Genomic DNA, 14540 nt, shown 5'->3' on the forward strand with positions numbered 1-14540 from the left:
TGAAGTGAAGAGTCTCTTTCGTTATATCGACGGCTAATAGTACGCACGCAATAATTTGTTCGGACGGCAACAGACGCGACGCTACTCCGACAAACATGAAAGCAACTTTCAGTGTTGCTAAACAGATATATTTCTCCTGTTATATTTCCTCTGTAAGAGAATAGAATTATGTTATTTTAGTTCTGAGATTTTTTTTTTGCTTTAATGTACTTAAAATTTATTCTGTAGAGGTGGTTAACAGCATTGCTATACTAGAAAAATTTGTGCGTATATCTCTGGTCCTTACTGCGCAGTTTCTTTTTATATCCATCTGCCTGGTGAGACTATTTTTAGGTTTACGAATGACAGTTTTAGAAGAGTTTATTTCCTCTTGGTGGCTGGGACCACAATTGTTTCCGGCAGGACGTTTCTATGCTACAGTGAATGCTTTTCAGAATATAACAACGAGTTAAAATATGAGTGTCAGAGATCGAGTGTGACCTACGTAATCTTTGGATTTGGTTGAAATATTCGAAGCAGAACGATATGTTGCAGAGGAGGGTTGTAGCAGACGACATATGAAAGTGTTTTTGATATATCTAAACGAAACAAACATTCGAAAATGCCGGTTGAGTTCGGAACCGCGAAAACTGTCTTCATATTGGCTATAGTGGTGGGCTGTTTTGCAGTCTTATGGCCAAAATTATTTTATCCAATGTTGCAATCTTCCATCAGCAATCGAGCACCGCTTGATCAATCTCAAGGTAAGCGTATAAAAAAACTTTTCATTCGGGCTTATTTTTATTTTCGTTGTAATGTGCAGAAGCCCCCATTAATGGCGATTGTACTACACGGTTATAACGAAATAATGGCGTGCCAATTTGTTTAAACGTCTATAACTTCATAAGGTTCTGGTTGGTTTTGTTGCACTACAAGAAAGGTATTCGATCAGTGTATTTCTTAGAAGGCAATTGATGCACTAAACTGGCTGTTTATTTAATTAACGATACGCAGATATTAAAATGCTTCCATATTTACTGAGATACGTAGTTGGTTGACGGCATGTCATGTACAGAGAAGACTGAACACTCTGTGAGAGATGTATGTGTTAAATTTGCGTTGCATCTGTCATAAAATGGCCCGCAACTGTTTTGTTTTTTTCAGAATGATATATAATTGTTGGATTGGAGTAATACACAGCCCCTACATTAAAGATTTCCCCTGCAAAGCATCCACTTGTAGAATATCATGAACAGTTAAGGATGCCATCACACATTTTTGGGTGAGCGGTTAAGTATTACAGTACTTCATCTGCGGTGAAGAATCATTTCTTTTCATGAAGAGTCGTTTTAAAAACGCCGAGAGAATTGGAAGACTGGAGTACTTGGTATATTTTCTGTGGAATATTTTCGAAATGATTTGGCTGATGTATGAAATCTGTTGGGGAAAGCTTATTGGTCAGTTGACAAGACAATTTGTTTCATTAATAATGCTACTTGTTTCCACAACACTTACTTTACATTTGGCATAACCTTGTGTTTCGTGAAGACATGAGGTGCAGTTATATTTAGGATTGCAGAGACAGTAATAATCACCAAAAAAAAGGTGATGGGAAAAATATTTAGTTCCATTCATGATACTTACGTAAGGTAGGCATGGTCTTGTTAAACTTTTAGGGAAAGCAAATAGAAATGCTCAGCATGGAAAGAGACATGCAAGATAAATCTCTTTTGCTAGTATGATCACTTTGTTGCCTACTAGTGTCTGGAGAGAATAGAGCAAATATGTTGTTTGTTGTGTTGTTATGAAACGTTGAACATTAGACCCAGTATGTTATATTCTCTACTTGCATGGTTTCTTTGCGTTTCATCTTCTGTCTTGTAGCTTCTTGGGGAGACCTCTCAGCAAATTCCTGATTATTAATTACAGCTCAAGATGTTGTTCTATCTTGACAAATTTGTTTGCTGATTTTGTCTGTCTTTATGATAGTCATCCCTGTTCCGTATTTGATAATTGTGGATCTGACTATTAAAAGCTGAAACTTGATCATTTTTAATGAAGCAGAGAGTTTCAAATATAAATATAGATGTTAAGGTCATGATTTTTAGTTCCTTAAAGATGCCTCTGTATGATGCTGTGTAAGCAACACCATTTATTTATCTTACACCTTTCTTTTGGAGCTTAAAAGACTGGTTTGCAAAAGAGATATTTCCCTAGAATACTATACCATATCTTGGTAGACAATGTATGTATGTATGTATAATAAGCTCTTAACACTGTTTCGGTACTGCAGCAATCTTTAAGCATTCTTAATACGCAACAGTACTTGCTTAATTTTTGTTAATCATTTCTACATATTTTTCCCATCTTAGATGCTCATCCGCCCTTAATCCTAAAATTTTAAGCGATTCTTTTGCTGAATTTGGCTATTCGATAATGAGACGTTTACCTTGGTCCTATTTTTGTTCCTTATATGGTTGAAGTTCATCCATACAGTTTTCTTGTCATTGACAACCTAGACAGTTATCTTTAAACCATTTTTCTGCCACTTCTGTTGTTTTATCGATTTTGTTTTTGGGGGGGGGGGGGGGCGGCATCTCGCAATCATTCTTCCCATTTATAATGAAGCTGGTATCATCAACAAATAATATAGTATCAGCTGTTGGAAAAATGTTGTAGGTCATTAATAAAAACCAAGACTACCGATAGTCTGAATACTGAGCAGCCCATAATTAACTTTTTTTTTATATTCAGAATGGTGCACATTTCCATCTTGAGAAATTTGCACTCTTTATTTCCTATTAGTTAAATATGAGTTGAACTGCTCGTGGGAAATGCCATGGGCGCCATAATTATATAGTTTTCACAGTAGTAGATTATGATTTATAAGAGCAAACATTTTGGAAAGCTCCAAAAACAATCCACAGATCAGTTCCTTCTTCTCAATAGCTTTATAAAAATGTTTTAGGAAATTGGAGAGCTGTTTGTATAGATTTGCCTTTTCTGAAACTATTCAGTGGATTTACTAGAATATTATTTTTGTTATCTGAGGCACATTTTATTTTCTCGTAGGGATTATGTATATTCCCTGTAATTTTGAAATTTTTTCTTTGTTAGCCTTTAATGCGGCTGGTTCAATAATCTCACCTAAATATTTGAATTTGTCAGCTTGAGATAGTTTTTCTACTATGACAACCGAAGGTTGGTTTCTGAATCTGTTTGGTTTCTTCCACACACTGTATCCAGTATGAAATTTGGGGTCAACAGAAACATCCGATCTCACGCGTCGGCTTTGACCCGTGACGTAAGGGTGTTGTGGTGTGTGAAGTCATTACGGCGCGGAGTTTGGCTTGTGAGTGTGGCGTGTTTGTAAATGTTGCCTCGTTGACGTTACCTTAGTAGGAGTTTTAGGGCCTGTCATATATAGTTTACCTTTTTACTGTACGTTTTAACGTCGTCTATGAGGCTTTTATCAGTTTGCCATTAGAGTGTTCAATCTTTATGGTCTATATGTTTTGTCGCTACTCGTTATGTCTAATGAATCAATATTGTTTTTTTCTTTTTTTATTTGTTTCTTTTTTTTAATCTTTTGATTGACCTACACATTGATCTGTAGCGTAGCCTTGAATACGAGGTTAGGTTGGGAGTTTTTTTTGGCGGGGGGGGGGGGGGTCAGGGGGGGGCGCAGCTCCCCCCCCTGCCTGTCCTTGAGTACCACTTGTTTATTATTATCTTTGTTTGCTATCAATGTTAGCAGATTGTTCTTGTGAAACCTTTGTGTGTGTTGTTTTTCTGTGTGTTTTCGTCTTTGTGATACGTATGCAACGTTTTTATATCCGCCATATTGGAATTGTCGTTTATGGTCGTTTCCGCCATATTTGTGACGTCATGGGTCAAAGCCAACGGGTTGGATCGGACGCTTCCGTATTTCCGAAATTTGGAAGTGTCATTTTCTTTTTGGTACTATTTCATGTTTGACTACTGACTGAATTACTTCTCATTTGTTATCAGAGAAGATTGTATTATCAGCAAATGCTATTTTTTTTTTCCTTCTGTTAATTCGGATCCTTATCACCTTGGCACTTCGGTTTGTGTGTATTTCAGTGTGTTTCCTGATGTCAGATGCTTCATTAAACACTTTTTCTTATTAGTTTCCCCATATTCAGATTGCAATTATTCCACAACTGTATATTCATATTGAGGCCATCACCAAGCGGATCTGAAAATTGTGCTGTTGTGAAGCAGCAGAATTTTCATATCATCTTTGTAATGGCCTGGATGTTACAAAAGAGACATTGTGGGTTTGAAGTATTTACCATCATCTGGAGTGGGTTGTCAGATTTGTTATAGGTATTGATTTGTATCCATCACACATTTCATTATTTTTCTGGACTAGAATTTTCCTCATTATCCTGTATTTGTCATTCAATATGTTTTCATGTCCGATATTAAGGGTTCTTTCCCATACAGAGCTTTATAAATGATTAATTTGTTGTTATGTTTAACTTTTGTATGTGTTGACCTTTTTTGTTGGAGATGTTGCCTGTTCCCCTGTACACTCTTTAACTTCTGTGATGTCTGTGCTTCTTTTTCTAGTTCTTTTAGTTCAATGACCTTACAGAAAAATTTGAAATATGGGCACCACAAAAAGTTGAGATTCTAACCATCTGTTTCAACCGTTGATGTAAAGATGGTGGAAACACCTTTTGTAAGTGTATACCATATGAAGACTGTGACATCACTCATTACACCCATGAACAATGTAAATAGCACATGAAATATTTAACTCCAACAATACAATGTAAGTAATGAGGGTATAAGTGTGAAGTATGGGGTTTTTGGTAGGGACAAACTGAATATGCAACAATAAGAATAATGACACAAAAAAAAGCCCTTGAAACTCTGAATATTGAGCATTACTGAATAACCATCGGTATCACAAAGTTCGTTTGACCACTATACCAGTAACTCACATAAAACTCAAAAACCTGGTACCGCAAATTTCACTTGACTGTTACAGTAGCTAAAACATAGCCCATTCTTACAAAAACAAATGCATTCAAAGTATCAAATTGTTATCCAACCCTTCGCTACCCTATCTAAAACAAAGTCCACAGAACAACAAAACAAAACTCACTAATACAACTAATATTAAAGATAGCCTAACCTGAGTGATGGTAAAGCTATGTCCAACCACAATCCAACGTAATTGCCACCACTTACAAGATAAGACCAAAAATTCATGAAAATCTGGAAACCTGTATATGGGGAAAAAAGAAAAGTTTACTGTACTGATAATATTGCAATGTCTTCATAGGAGCAGAATCTTGACGTGGTGGGTATTATGAGTGATATGAACATGTTAAAAAGGGAAGAGGAAGGGACTTGATGGACAGCAAACTCTATCAGAATGTAAATATATCATCACAACTGCTGTATGGGGCTGTTCCCAGGTAGCATTATCATTAGACCATCATGATTTGACAGCAAGTCACCATTGCACCTCAAGAGTGTTACTCTTTTCTTTCCCACAGATAAATTTAGCCAAAAGCCTTCAATTTTGATCTGTTGTCTTTCTTCCACATAAAACTGGAATAAATCATATGACATCAAATTTTGGATAAAGGTCTGTAGACTGTTCCATGCACTGTGGTCTTTCACTGTATGATTCAATGTTGTTCTTATTTGTTTTAGTCCATATAATATCAGGCCTGATTGGTATTTTTATTTTATTTCTTTTTAATTGTACATCATAATGTCTTTTGGCCACAGCTATCCTCAGTATCACTTTAAAATCTGAATATGTAGTATCTTGTCAGGGTAATTTCCAAGAATGATTGCCTATCGAAGTCACAGTGTCCAAACGATGCATATCGAACATGCGATTGTAAATTGATCATGCAACTCTGGTGGCAGGTGTTGAGTGTATGTTTATGGTGGTCACTACAGCAATGACAAAACAAGAGCATTAAATAATACTCGCAGTTGCAAAGGAGACAACTTACCTTCCTTGTCGTTGGTGTTGTCGTCGTGTTAAAAGTCCATTACGGTGGTGTGGATGGATAATTTGGAAGAGTCAGAAACTGTTCTTACGAAATTTTACACACTTCGCACCACCACAGCCTACACAGTCCCTTCTTCCCTCATCTGGTAGTACTCCATATTTGCGACAAAAAGTTAAACAATTTTCTACACTGGATAAATATGAAATTAGATTTTTCCATGTGAGAGAATCAGCCAAAGAAACATCAAGAACACCAGACATCCCACTCACTAACAACATACATCATTTGGCTTTCGCTAGCAGCTCACAAATAATTCGCAGAGGTATGTACTTTAGAGCAACTACGGGAACAACAGGAAACAAAAATGATCATCACAAATAATTGATCACAACGTCTGCCGCCGGAGTCACATGATCGATTTACGAACGCGTGTTCGATATGTATCATTTGGACCCCGCGACTTCGATAGGCAATTGTTCTTGGAAATTACCCTTGTCAGTAGCTATACACACTTTTAACATAGACTATGGTATTGTATTTTTGTGTTGCAACTGCTGACTGGACAACATTGCAATTGTAAAGGCAGCTTCTTTTACCTTTTGTTGTATGTAATCAACATATGCTTACCATGGACACAGTTTGACAAAATTCAGTATATTTGGCTTCACTGATAGTTCCCCCAACATCAGGGAGCATATTGACATTGTAACCAGAACTGTTGGCAAGCAAAGTATCCTGTAGCATAAAGTAGCACAATTCACAACTGGAAAAATATGGTTGGGTAATTGGAGAACTAGAAACTTTGAGCCAGGCTGATTGTAAACATAGGTACAATTATTCTGGACAGTTAAGAGCATCAACTTTCTGGAGCCACAATGGTGCATGTTGCAGACTTGCTAAACCACCTGATACACCTGGAAATTGCAGACCTCAACATACAAAGCTTCTGTCTACCTTCTCCATTACAGTGATCTGTGCCGTGGGACAATAGAGCCAGTAATTCAGTTCGTGATGACAGTTTTCTAAACCTTGACAGCTGTCATTTAAAAGCTCAAATACTGTAATAACAAAAGCACAATGTTAGCAATTGCTGGGTGATTTATGGATGCAAGTGATTGTCAATTTACAGTCTGGGAATGCCAGACTTGGTGATTCAGGCTAATTTGAGACTTCAAAGTAAAGTGGTATGATGACATGGTTTATATATTACATAATAATCCACATTGTGGAAAATAATTGCCTCAGTTTGATACTAACTGCAATTTTGTGTTAAGGGTCTACTTTTTTCTGCTAGTAGTATTGACTACCTCAACTTAATTAACCAAAGCTCTTAACAAATATCAATGGAGATCTTAAAGTTTAGGACCCAACATGGGGTTGATCGTGCTGGCATGTAGTGAAACTGTATCTAGGCATAATGTGGTGTTTTGAACAGTTACTAATGATAAATGCCATCACTTCTACTTCATATATTTTCTTTTACAAACATTCCATGACACGATAAAACGTCGTGACTTGAATAATCGAAATTAGAAAAAGTAGAAAAAAGTAACACAGGTGGTATTGAGTTATTACATTATCGATATTTTTATTTTAGTTGTATGATGTATATGGTAGGTTTAACAACTTCATATTTTATGTAAATTAAGTGTTACTTCTTACAGAATTTTTGGCAAGACAAACCCTGATACGCAGTTAGACAAAAAGAAATATTTAGGCTTATGTGCATTGTAAAACATTTGTCTTGTAAGTTATTTGAAGTCATTATTGTTATTTTTTGAAATTTTCAGCTTGCTGCGATGTGATTTTTGAAACTGATATTAATGCCATAAAAATAATGATGGAGATGTGCGGCAACATTTTACACCACCACAGTGAATTAGATCCAAAGATTAATGCAGCTTTCTTGCAAGGAAAATGGTCAAAAGAAATGGTCAATACTTGTAGGTCTGATGTCTTAGAAAAATGTGGTGTCGACATAACAGCCTTTTTAAATGAAAGGGTTAGACTTGGTCACAGTTACAAACAGATGTTGGATGGCATAAGATCATTCAATATATCAGTTTGCCTGAAAACAAATTTCGGTGTCCCGCCTTCTTTAATAGGGGCACCTAGAAGAATGAGGATACTCAGTGCACCACGTAAGCAGTAATTTCTTTGTGTCGTGTGTCTGATCTCAACAAACTAACAAGTAAAATATGGTGTTTAGTATAGTAGTAACTAACACCCGCCAGATACACGACGGACTGGGTTGTTGTTGTTGTTGTTGTTGTTGTTGTGGTCTTCGGTCCTGAGACTGGTTTGATGCAGCTCTACATGCTACTCTATCCTGTGCAAGCTTCATCTCCCAGTACCTACTGCAACCTACATCCTTCTGAATCTGCGTAGTGTATTCATCTCTTGGTCTCCCTCTAAGATTTTTACTCTCCACGCCACCCTCCAATTCTTCTAGTCAAGTTGTTCCACAAACTCCTCTTCTCCCCAATCCTATTCAATACTTTTGCGTTAGTTAAGCTTCTATTCTCTTCTTGTCCAAACAATTTATTGTCCATCTTCCATCCAAATACGTTCAGAAAAAGACTTCCTGACACTTAAATCTGTACTCGATGTTAACAAATTTCTTTTCTTCAGAAACTCTTTCCTTGCCATTGCCAGTCTACGTTGTATATCCTCTCTACTTTGACCATCATCAGTTATTTTGCTTCCCAAATAGCAAAACTCATTTACTACTTATGTGTCTCATTTCCTAATCTAATTCCCTCAGCGTCACCCGACTTAATTCGACTACATTCCATTATCCTTGTTTTGCTTTTGTTGATGTTCATCTTATATCCTCCTTTCAAGACACTGTCCATTCCATTCAACTGTTCTTCGAAGTCCTTTGCTGTCTCTGACAGAATTACAATGTCATTGGCAAACCTCAAAGTTTTTATTTCTTCTCCATGGATTTTAATTCCTACTCCACATTTTTCTTTTGTTTCCTTTACTGCTTGCTCAATATACAGATTGAATAACATCGGGGATAGGTTACAACCCTGTCTCACTCCCTTCCCAACCACTGCTTCCCTTTCATGCCCCTCGACCCTTATAACTGCCGTCTGGTTTCTGTACAACTTGTAAATAGCCTTACCCTCCCTGTATTTTACACCTGCCACCTTCAAAATTTGAAAGAGATTATTCCAGTCAACATTCTCAAAAGCTTTCTCTAAGTGTGCAAAGGCTAGAAACGTAGGTTTGCCTTTCCTTAATCTATTTTCTAAGATAAGTCGTAGGGTCAGTATTGCCTCCTGTGTTCCAGCATTTCTATGGAATCCAAACTGATCTTTCACGAGGTCGACTTCTACCAGTTTTTCCATTCATCTGTAAAGAATTCACATTAATATTTTGCAACCGTGACTTATTAAACTGATAGTTCAGTAATTTTCACATCTGTCTCAACACCTGCTTTCTTTGGGGTTGGAATTATTACATTCTTCTTGAAGTCTGAGGGTATTTTGCCTTTTCATGTTGTGTCATATCTCTCATTTAATCTTCATCTACATCCTCTTCCATTTCCATAATATTGTCCTCAAGGACATTACCGAGCGAGGTGGCGCAGTGGTTAGCACACTGGACTCGCATTTGGGAGGACGACGGTTCAATCCCGTCTCCAGCCATCCTGATTTAGGTTTTCCGTGATTTCCCTAAATCGTTTCAGGCAAATGCCGGGATGGTTCCTTTGAAAGGGCACGGCCGATTTCCTTCCCTAACCTGAGCTTGCGCTCCGTCTCTAATGACCTCGTTGGCGACGGGACGTTAAACAACACTAACCTAACCTCAAGGACATTGCCCTTGTATAGACCCTCTATATACTCCCTCCACCTTTCTGCTTTCGCTTCTTTGCTTAGAACTGGGTTTCCATCTGAGCTCTTCATATTCATACAAGTGGTTCTCTTTTCTCCAAAGGTCTCTTTAATTTTCCTGTAGGCAGTATCTATCTTACCCCTCGTGAGAGAAGCCTCTACATCCTTACATTTGTCCTCTAGCCATTCCTGCGTAGCCATTTTGCAGTTCCTGTCAATCTCATTTTTGAGATGTTTGTTTTCCTTTTTGCCTGCTTCATTTACTGCATTTTTATATTTTCTCCTTTCATCAATTAAATTCTATATTTTCTCTTTTACCTAAGGAATACTGCTAGCCCTCGTCTTTTTACCTTCTTGATCCTCTGCTGCCTTCACTACTTCATCCCTCAAAGCTACCCATTCTTCTTCTGCTGTATTTCTTTCCCTCATTCCTGTCAATTGTTCCCTGAAGCTCTGTACAACCTCTGGTTTAGTCAGTTTATCCAGGTCCCATCTCCTTAAATTCCCACCTTTTTGCAGTTTCTTCAGTTTTAATCTACAGTTCATAACCAGTAGATTGTGGTCAGTCCACATCTGCCCCTGGAAATGTCTTACAATGTAAAACTTGGTTCCTAAATCTCTGTCTTACCATTATATAATCTATCTGATACTTTCTAGTATCTCCAGGCTTCTTCCATGTATACAACCTTCTTTTATCATTCTTGAACCAAGTGTTAGCTATGATTAAGTTATGCTCTGTGCAAAGTTCTACCAGGAGGCTTCCTCTTTCATTTCTTATCCCCAATCCATATTCACCTTGTACGTTTCCTTCTCTCTCTTTTCTTGCTATTGAATTCCAGTCACGCATGACTATTAAATTTTCGTCTCCCTTCACTATCTGAATAATTTTTTTTTATATCATCATACATTTCATCAATTTCTTCGTCATCTGCAGAGCTAGTTGGCATATAAACTTTTACTACTGTAGTAGGCGTGGGCTTCATGTCTATCTTGGCAACAATAATGCGTTCACTATGCTGTTTGTAGTAACTTACCCCCACTCCTATTTTTTTATTCATTATTAAAACTACCCCTGCCTTACATCTATTTGATTTTGTATTTATAATCCTGTATTCACCTGACCAAAAGTCTTGTTCCTCTTGCCACTGAACTTCACTAATTTCCACTATATCTAACTGCAACCTATCCATTTCCCTTTTTAAACTGGGTTAAGGATAGCCAATACATGGCTCAGTTTCATTATTGTTTCCTCTGAAATACCTTATGAAGTTGACAGGCTCCTTGAGCTGTTATTGTGGTATAAACATGTGCATTTGTTATGGTGTTATGTCTACTTAACGCAACAGTGAATGTAGCATTATGCACTGAGTTTTCATTGTTACCTCAATCTGTACATAATGGGGTCATAGGTGAATTGTGTGTGGAAATCTTTAATATATTAAAAAGAACCCTGTTTAAAATGTTGATTAGTGAATACTGTTTATGCAGTCAGATATGGGTGATATTGTATTCATTAGTAGTGTTGACAGTGTGCCATGTATTTCATGTGTCTAATACTTGATGATATAATTGACTGACTTAAATTTTACTTACCATTAATGTTTGTGCTACTTCAGATTGGAAGAAAATTCACTGTACTGCTTAAATGGTTATGTTCCTTTCAAGTACTAGGCTCACTTGAGAGGGGTAGGACCCCAAACAGGCCAACTTGGAGCAGGGGAGGCACCATAGGACATTTTAGTTTCTGCTGTGTGTACTTTTAGAAATAAATTCATAAAACTTTGTCAGAATGGCCATGAAGGATGCAAGATTCACACTCATAGCAGTGGAAGTTCAAAAACATAACAAAATATTTTTTTTTATGTGTGAAATTTCATCTTTTTTTTCACTTACTGTTGGCTGCATTTGTTGCTGTAGGTACAGTTTTTCATAAATAAGAGATTCTTTGGTGAATTTTGCTCAGCATACAAACAATACTTACTACATGTGTATGAAACTCTAGAACTTATGTAAGTTATGAAAAATTTAATGAGCTGTTACATTTTAAACTTCATGTTTAGAAAAACCTCTAATTTAACAGCTAATTCTCAATTTTTACCACAATTTTTAATAGATTTGGAAAATTCTAGAGGTTCATAAACCTGCAAGTGTGGTTTGTATGCTGTGCAAAATTCATTGAAGAATCTCCATACTTATGAAGAAAAGTGTACCTATAGCAGCAAATGCAGGCAATAGTAAGTGAAAAAAAAGATGAAATTTCACATGTAAAAAAAAAATTTGTTGCAATGTTTTAGAACTTCCACTGCTATGAGAGTGAATCCTGAATCCTTCCTGGCCATACTGACAAAGTTGTTTTATGAATTTATTTGTGAAAGTATAGATAGTGGAAATTAAAATGTCCTGTGGTTCCTCTCCTGCTCCAAAGTCAGCCAGTTTGATGCCCCCTCCCCCTTTCCCCCTCCCTCCATCTTTTGGTGTTTTTTAATGCCTCATAAGCAAACACATTTGAATTTAACAATGTAGTCCATCAAAACTAGCTACCCAGTGCTGGAAGAGTGCTTTGTGGCATGATATTGATTGCATTAGTATAATTTGCTACTTGCCAGAAGATCATAAATATCTAACAAGATGTTGAAACAATCTTGCCATCACACACAACTTTGAAGAAATTCAGACTTCACCTTATTCACAGAATACCACTAGTTTCTTAAGTCAAACATTAATGTATAATATAATACATTGCGTTAATTTTCTGCAGAAGTTACACCACAGTGTATTAATAGGGGAATTTTTATTGATAACTAATGCAAATAAAACTGAGGTATTGTATGTGGTGAAGATGATAAAGATTGAGGAAGCGAAGCAGAATAGGAGAGCAGAAGAAATAAAGAAATGCAGTGGGTGGAGAGGAAGAAAATGGAGAATAGAAGTTCTGCTCTGCATATAACCAGAGGAGAAATGCAACTCAAAAAGCAGTGTTTGAAATAGAACAAACTTAAGCCATTTTAGTCTTCAGTCAAATAATTTCAGATTGCAAACATTTGTCTTGGTCTGAAATTATTAACTATATTTTATATTACTGCTATGAATTACTTACTTTGCAAAGATATTTTCACATTTAGATTATAAAAGTGCACAATGCTTAGATTGCTCAGTCATTAATATAATGCTGACACTGTATTTGAATATGAAAGTTGACTGTACTATAAGATTCTTTCATAGCCAGATATTGTCAAATTTCATTAGTCTGAATCACTCAGATTGATTAGAATTACTTTGTTTCACTGCAACTGATCTTGTGCTGTGTGCATTGTATTTTTTGTGACAGGACCCATACGTCAAGAGCGACCACCCCATCTGCGGCCTGATATGTTGCATCCAGCTCTCAGGGAACGTGGACGAGCTATTCCACAGTCCCACATTGTTCCTAGGATTGTTGAAAAGGAGGGGCGTGTAAGTCAAAACATCAGTTCTTATAATTTGTGATTTGTAATTAAGTCACTTTAGTGTGCTTAAGAAAGAGAAATTAATGCTATTCATCATTTGGAGGAGACAGAGGGAGCAATAAACAGAATACACTAAGCTTATTGAGCTTGCAAGACTGTATGGCTGAGAGGGGGAAGGTTGGCATCTTTTGGTAACAGAGTAAGCTTACCTCGTATTTGGGCATTTTGTGGGTTAGTAGGTTCTGAATAATAACATATTTTAATTTTTCTCTCACTTGGGTGTTTACTGTATTAATTAGTTTCCACATGAATTATACCTTATTATTTTCGTCCCAAAAGTATAGTGACCTTACAGTGTGTTTATTTACTGTCTAAACACACTACAAAAATTTCCTCACATTAAAATGTGTGTTCTATTTTAGGATTTATGAACTGCTTCTTGCTAGTAACTGTATTGGCAGGGAGCCAGACAGTATTTTTAAAACTGTCTGAAGCTAACACCCTCTCTTACTTTCAGCACTCATTTTCTGTCCGATGATCATGGCAGTTTGTTGTTTAAACCAAATAACTGTACCCATCATTCCTAACTCGAAGCATGGAGAAGCTCGGCAGATTAGTGGAGTGTGTGATTACCTGTATTTCTTTCAAGCTCCTGAGCTCCTGATGTGTTTCTCAGTTTCAGAATTGTTATGAGATGTAAAAGTATGAGGGACATTCAGTAATTAAAAAAGACAAATTGTTGTAGAAATGAAACAATTTGTAGGAATTGTTTTGTACTTCAGTTCCTTTGAGTTGGCTTCACTGGGTTGAGCTGAGAACAGCTGACAGATAAAAATTGTTTTGTTTACATCCCTGCATTTAACAGTGGTGTGTCCACTTGAAGCTTCCACATTAGTTGAAAAATTTGCAGTGTTTTGTTTGTTACTTTCTGAAGGTTGAAAACCATCCAAAATCGTTTGCAAAGTGATTTTACAGTATGATGAAAGTTGTATAAACTGTGGAACTGTTTAGAAGTGCGTAGAACACTTCAAAAACTATCAAACGTCAATGACTGACCAGCAGTGTAAGCTCCTTCACTTAAAACCAGCATTCATGACATTATTCACAAAGACCAACTTGTCACAGTTGAACATATAACAAAAGCAGTTGCAGTAAGTGTTGGCACCATTCATACTGTTCTCAGTAACAAGCTTAAGTACAGCAAAACAAGTACAAGATCACTAAAGAGTTAATGCAAAAACACAAGGAAACAAGCCACAAAGTGTGAA

The 14540-nt window shown here is 36.7% G+C and overlaps 1 protein-coding gene across 9 annotated transcripts in view; it reads left to right on the plus strand.

Moving 5' to 3' along the window:
• Nucleotides 1-314: 314 nt before the first annotated feature.
• The window catches only part of LOC126088127 (FK506-binding protein 5), a 184785-nt gene continuing 170559 nt past the window's right edge, over nt 315-14540 (plus strand). For 4 of the 9 annotated variants that reach the window (XM_049906231.1, XM_049906236.1, XM_049906237.1 and 1 more), the window contains exons 1-3: nt 316-743; nt 7775-8125; nt 13155-13279. In XM_049906231.1, coding sequence (XP_049762188.1) covers nt 602-743; nt 7775-8125; nt 13155-13279 — 618 coding nt within the window. In that variant the 5' untranslated portion in view covers nt 316-601. Of the gene's footprint in view, nt 744-7774; nt 8126-13154; nt 13280-14540 lie in introns of all 9 variants that reach the window. The other 5 variants (XM_049906234.1, XM_049906238.1, XM_049906240.1 and 2 more) reach the window with 4 other exon arrangements.

The sequence above is a fragment of the Schistocerca cancellata genome, chromosome 6, assembly GCF_023864275.1.
Source record: "Schistocerca cancellata isolate TAMUIC-IGC-003103 chromosome 6, iqSchCanc2.1, whole genome shotgun sequence".
NCBI lineage: Eukaryota > Metazoa > Arthropoda > Insecta > Orthoptera > Acrididae > Schistocerca > Schistocerca cancellata.